Raw genomic sequence first — 6,900 nt, forward strand, 5'->3', positions numbered from 1 at the left:
TAATTGACTAGAGATCTAATGAGGATTGATTAAAAGTTATCAGACTTTTCTACCAAACATTTATCTTAGAGGTGTGTTAGGTTTGACGATGAGATTGAGTACGAGATGGTGGTTCAAGTTTTTATAGTATATTTCGTTTGGGGGAAGGGTCGATGGAGTTGCCCATGTCAAGGGAATATTTGACTAGGTGCTAGATGAGCTTGTCCAGTGAAGAGTGGCCAGACGAAGCCATTCATCTTTGCTAACCTTGATCACCTTATCCTGAAAACCATGGTTTCATCCCATCTCATCCAACTTCATCTTCAAACCAAACCCACCCTTTGTACCAACTGCTACAAGATCTAGCATATCTTATGAATAAATTAAGGCACTCCTTTATGTTTCTCTAGTTTAAAGAACTAGAGAACTATATATACAGTGCCTTCAACACAAGACTAGGTCTTGTAACAATTGACGTCTGCTTAGGCTTTTGCATTCCAAAACTTGGCTTTTGTGGGATGTAGAAAATCGGTTTGGTGGATTGATTGGCTTACATGTTGTGATATACCTCAAAACAGTATGCCACATAAGACTTCTTTTGCCTCCTACTCCTGCAACTACAGCTTTCGACTTTCGTAAGTCACTTCTAAAAACAGAAGGTTAGAGAACGCTTTTGGCTTTTGTTCATAAGCCAAATTAAAGAAAAGTTAAAACGACTGCCAAAAGAATGCTTGGCATAGTAGAGAGCTAAATTAGTTACAGTCGTTATGCTATGCCTGTGCTTACACGATACGATTCTCATCCACACATCTACGAGAGGTCCCTCAACACCTACACACACACACAAAAAGAAAGTAGTCAGCAACTGGTTCATGCAGATTAAAATGATACTCTATTCACCAAAAGCCATTTCTAATTAGTAGTATATATATAAATATTAGGCAAAAGATCGAGCTGGTTTTCGTGGTCATGCTGGCAAGCTGTCTTTCCTCAAGATGAACCTAGGTTCTGTGACAGTGACTTGTGATAAACAAACTTGACCAGTAAAAAGGAAGCAGCTACATCGATCCTGTTTGTTCAAATGGAGCTCTCTTGTGTCTCTGTATATTTATGTCAGCGGGCAATTAAAACTTGGCCTACAATTTTTTAGTTTGTGAACGGCGCCCACACCATACGGCAGCACACTTGCATGGGGTGTATATAAGACGGCCAAGGGGGTGGCAAGAGGAGGACACCGCTCCACTCTGCTAATAAGCAACATCGTTGAGAGAGTTCAGAGTTGACACACAACTGTAGGCAGATAGGCATGGAGATTGAGAGGGAAGCTCCGGGTAACGACAAGGCGAGGAGCTGGAGAGCTAATGTAGAGCAGGAAGACTCTAAGAGCAAGCTTGACGGCAGTGATCAGCCGATGAAGGTTACTTGATTGTCTAGCTATTTCGTCTTTTGCTGTGAGATTTCCGTACGTGGACAAGACTGTAGCCAAAACAGTGTATGATGAGAAGAGAAGATGATGCTCATTTCATCTGTTTCAAACTTTTCCCTTTGGTTGTCTTCTGATTCAGGAGCCTGCATGGAAAAGGTTCCTGGCTCATGTTGGGCCAGGGTTTATGGTGTCATTGGCATACTTGGATCCTGGGAACTGTTAGTACCCCTTCGATCTCTCCCTCCCTCGCCCCTGGCTCCCTCTCTTTTCTCTTCTCTCTTGTCTCTCTTTCCTCACAATCTTTTCCCAAACTGAAACAGTGGAAACGGATCTGCAAGCTGGAGCGAATCACCGATACGAGGTACATTTTCATTGCGTTCCAAAAGCACACAAGATTTTGTTGCTTACGTTTATGATTCTGCACTTTTTCGTTTTGCCCCCATGACCCATGTACTCTAGCTATCAAATCTTCAAGACTTTTATTCCAGAAGATCTCCGATCCCAAAAAAGCAGAACCAAGCTAGCTGACTTTTCAGGGCAAAAACCTAACTGAATGTTTGCCTTATTTTTTTTGCAATTTGCTTGGTGTCCATCTTTTGCAGCTCCTCTGGGTGATTCTCATTGGTCTCATCTTCGCACTCATCATTCAATCACTAGCAGCTAATCTTGGAGTGGTGACAGGTAATTCAGTAACATAACTTGAAGGAAACGACAGCCCCGTGCCGTCTACGGATTAAAAAATATTACTAATTGGCACACTAATGTCCAGTATTCACTTCACTGTAACGCAGGGAGGCATCTTGCTGAGATATGCAAGAGTGAGTATCCAAAATTTGTGAGGATCTGCCTATGGATCCTCGCCGAGGTGGCTGTGATCGCTGCAGATATCCCTGAAGGTTAGAAGCAACATGACAAACCGGAAACATAATTAACATTTCTGGTGAAATTAAAGGGCATATTTTGACCTGGTGCATGGTTGTACGTTAGTTTGATTTAGTTAAGCTGAATGACAAGGAGAGAATGGTTTCATCAAAAAAACGAGAGAATGAACATTAGGTACTTGTTATATTTATTGTTAATAAAAACTGAAAGGTATACCGAAAGTCTTTAATTTGGCTCTAATATATTTGCTAAAGTCAAGACCGTCTTAGGATACATTGGTACGTATGAATTGTAGTAGCATACAAAATGTGTAATTAATCTTACATTATATTGACGTACATGTTGGATTGTCTTATCATGTGAACAATAGCAGCAGTGGAGGAATTTGCAAGGACCTAGTAAAGAATATATACTCTAATCTATCGCTTTGTCTGATACTGACATTTTGCTCATACATTTTTGTTGCAGTTATAGGGACAGCCTTCGCTTTCAACCTCTTATTCCACATCCCCGTGTGGGTGGGGGTTCTCATCACCGGCTCCAGCACTCTCCTGCTCCTGGGCCTACAAAGATACGGGGTATTTAATTTCCGTCCACTTATTTTTTTTTAGAAAAAAACAATGTATGTCTAAAATGTGTTATCTATAGTAATTAGGTAGCCCTAGAGTAATATAGTTGGCTAGCTGGTTGCTTAATGCGTGTGTTGTTTCTTCTTGCTTGAATGGATCGGAGCTAGGTGCGGAAGCTGGAGTTCCTGATCTCGATGCTGGTGTTCGTCATGGCGGCGTGCTTCTTCGGGGAGCTGAGCATCGTGAAGCCACCGGCGGCGGAGGTGATCAAGGGGCTCTTCATCCCCAGGCTCAAGGGCGACGGCGCCACCGCAGACGCCATCGCCCTCCTTGGAGCTCTTGTCATGCCGTAAGCAATCCAGCATTATATTCTAGCATTCAGGATTAATCGAGTAACTAATTCTGATTATTATTATATATCGGCCATGGCTGGCAGTGCTGCCAGGTCAATGGATTAAGAAAAAGGGAAACTGCGTCAGAGCTCCACATGCATGTATATCAGTAGCAGTAGCAGTTGCGAAGAACTTTGTTTTGTTATTTCTATATAACTTGCTAGCTCTGACGATGTGGACTAGAACAAATTAAAGATGAAAGTAGGCACTGTTGTCGATCATATATATCGTTTCAGCAAGTCAAATTAGTAAACTTAATTTGACCTGGATGAGATGATCAACAATTAATTTGTGCAGGCACAACCTGTTCCTTCACTCCGCTCTGGTGCTGTCTCGGAAGACGCCGTCGTCGGTGAGAGGGATCAAGGACGCGTGCCGGTTCTTCCTCTACGAGAGCAGCTTCGCGCTGCTCGTGGCGCTGCTCATCAACATCGCCGTCATCTCCGTCTCCGGGACCGTCTGCTTCTCCGGCAACCTCTCGGCGGAGGACGCCGTCAAGTGCAGCGACCTCTCGCTCGACTCCTCCTCATTTCTACTCAAGGCAGGCAGTTGCCATTTCATTACACATCACAATCAAATAGGAGTAGTATATATGCTACGTAGTTCTGTTGGGATTAACAATGCATTCATTGACTTTGTTTCTTTTTTATTTGTTTTGTGTGCATCAGAACGTGCTGGGCAGGTCGAGTGCGATCGTCTACGGCGTGGCGCTGTTGGCGTCTGGGCAGAGCTCCACCATAACAGGCACCTATTCCGGCCAGTACATCATGCAGGTATCTACTCGTATATATTAGTTGTTTTCAACTTGCTGTTTGACTTGTTGGCATGCATGTCTAAAAAACTGAAGATAGATCACTAGTTTATTTGTTTGGCAGCATGAATTCTCAGGATCATGCATATATATGAAATTACTATGTCGAATATATATGTTACTGCTTCTCAGGTTCACACACTCTAATAAGTGACAGTCCAAATTTGCATGCTGTAATTTATCTAGAGTAACGACGGCGGCGGCAGTCTGTTCTGAATTCTGATGTAAGAAAATTAAACAAGCCAATAAGCAGATGTCGTCCCTTTATTTGCCCTTTTGTCAGACAAACCAAACTAACTCTCACATTCTTTACGCTTTTCAAACACCCAAGTCAACTATGCTAATCCTAGTAGGATTTCACTGGAAGCTTTAATAAAATGTTTGCCTTGTTGCTTTTCTGTTACGCACAGGGTTTTCTGGACATCAGGATGAAGAAGTGGCTGAGGAACCTGATGACACGCTGCATCGCCATTGCGCCGAGCCTAGTCGTCTCCATCATCGGTGGCTCCAGTGGCGCCGGCCGTCTCATCATCATCGCTTCGGTGCGCCATACCCCACCTCGCTCACACATCGCCAGTGGCCTGTCCACCTATATACCAATATCAACTAGCTTACCATATATATGCACATGGTCAATTTTAGCTAGCTGTGGGTTAAAAGGCAGCCTTTTATGGATCACCTAACAAAAGGGCATTAACCTCATGTACTACCGCCTATATATATACTTATATGATCTAAAAGTGCACAATAATTTATACTCCCTTCTGGACCTTCAATTCTATATATACTACTAGTATATAGTAAATAAAGAAAGGGAACCATGCATATCAAGTAGCTTAGCATGCACATGGTTAATTTTAGCTGTGGACTAAAAGGCAGCCTTTTTATCGATCACCTAACAAAATGGCGGCACGATAATTTATACTCCCTTCTGGACCTTTTATATACGAGTAGTACATAAAGCATAAAGCAAGGTAACCAAAGGATCGGTAATTTTGGCTTGTACGCAAGTAATTTCCGGTGTATGCAGATGATCCTGTCCTTTGAGCTGCCGTTCGCCCTCATCCCGCTCCTCAAGTTCAGCAGCAGCAGCAGCAAGATGGGACCCCACAAGAACTCCATCTATGTAAGCACTCACTGACTCACTGCATACTGCATCACAGAAAACTGCGTGTCCGTCCTTGTTGTTTGCTCGCTCCGATCCATCGATTGCATGTATTGCTTGTCTGCACTTTTTGTAGCCTTTTGAGATGCCCGACACATTACCATGCATGGCCTTGCACAAAATAATGCATCTTCTCCCGATCAGCGCATATCCTTGCATGCATCCCATGTGTTCTGCTTCATCAATAATAATATACGGCCGGGCTCATCATCACATGCCTGCATCCAGGCTGATTGGCTGGCTGAACAAAACAACCTGGCTGCATGAACCAGATCTAGCCAATATATATATGTGCAAGCAAATATAATATCTACTACTATATATTCATTTAATTTATTTAATTTGCAGATTATCGTGTTCTCGTGGTTGCTGGGGCTGATGATCATCGGCATCAACATGTACTTCCTGAGCACCAGCCTCGTCGGGTGGCTCATCCACAACTCCCTCCCCAAGTACGCCAACGTGCTCGTCGGCCTCATCGTCTTCCCCCTCATGCTCATCTACGTCATCGCCGTCATCTACCTCACCTTCAGAAAGGACACCGTCGTCACCTTCGTCGCCGACTCCACCCAGCTGGTTGACGCCGAGAAGGCCAAGGTGGCCGGTGAGGAGGAGGACGACCAACCCGTGCCGTTCCGGCAGGACCTGGCGGACATCCCACTGCCGGAGTAGAGCTAGCTACGAAGACTGCTTCATCTTTGGACGATTCTGATTGCTTGTAGATTGCTGTTGGGTACAGCTAGCATTTTGCAATCGGATGCATGTACGGTCCTCAGATCAGTTTTTATGTATTTATAGTTTCATGAAGGGTACGGCTTAGATGTTAAGAGTGAGTAGTATATCGCTGAATGTAAATTGTTAATGGGTAAATTCCTTTCCAGTAATTTAAATTTTACCGTTAATCTTGGTGGCAACCTTTTTCTCACACGTCACAGTCACGATGGTGTCCAAGCACTCAAACGGTGTTTGCTTCACGCACTGGTTGTCTGGTTAACATAGGAGAACACAGTTTGGGAAATTGATTGTAGGGAAGTACGTAGCAGTGGAATTAGTAAACAGGTGTATAATGCTGCTGTTGGCAGTGGCGTGACCGCGCCCCCTTGTGTTCATTTGCTTGACGTGGAATAAAATGTGTAGTCCCTCAGTCCTAAAAGATGCAATTCTCACTTTCACAATGTTGTCCTCGTCTGAAGTCTTAGATGGTTGGTTGGCGAACAAACAATAGCTAAGGGATGAGCAAATAAGGACAATGGATCTCTGGTGGGGTTGGGGGTTGGGGGAGCAAACGAATAAGCTAAGCTTCCTCCTTTTATTTAGAGGCACTATTTTTTACAATTGATGGACCGTAATGGCTCCATATTAACCTTAGATTTCAAGAATATTCCTATCCTCTCATGGGCATCACGGTCCATTCTGCTACATACGAGTCAAAGTCAGATTTGACTGCCGGGAAGTGCTCCCCCGCCGGCTACATAATTTGTCATGCTAGGTTTACCATGCAAATACTTTGTTGATATGCTATTCAACATCACCAAATGATCGACTTCAAGTTAGGTTTGAATGATGATCAACACAAAAGGGGAGGTTCTTAACTCTGTTTCAGGTTCTGTTTGAGGAACCGGGTAATCTGGTTTCTGAAAATGTCTATTTGCCCCAAACCCACACACATCCCTTCT

General features: G+C 43.7%; 1 protein-coding gene across 1 annotated transcript; it reads left to right on the forward strand.

The window, feature by feature from the left end:
- Positions 1-1,200: 1,200 nt before the first annotated feature.
- Positions 1,201-6,134, forward strand: LOC136545654 (metal transporter Nramp5-like). The gene is made up of 12 exons (XM_066537653.1): positions 1,201-1,396; positions 1,545-1,623; positions 1,726-1,766; positions 2,008-2,086; positions 2,197-2,301; positions 2,756-2,865; positions 3,024-3,205; positions 3,546-3,789; positions 3,917-4,021; positions 4,470-4,601; positions 5,090-5,185; positions 5,573-6,134. Exons 1-12 carry the CDS (start codon positions 1,286-1,288, stop codon positions 5,894-5,896), a joined length of 1,608 nt encoding a protein of 535 aa, XP_066393750.1. The 5' UTR covers positions 1,201-1,285; the 3' UTR covers positions 5,897-6,134.
- Positions 6,135-6,900: the final 766 nt, after the last annotated feature.

Source organism: Miscanthus floridulus, chromosome 3 (assembly GCF_019320115.1).
Source record: "Miscanthus floridulus cultivar M001 chromosome 3, ASM1932011v1, whole genome shotgun sequence".
NCBI classification, from domain to species: Eukaryota; Viridiplantae; Streptophyta; class Magnoliopsida; order Poales; family Poaceae; genus Miscanthus; species Miscanthus floridulus.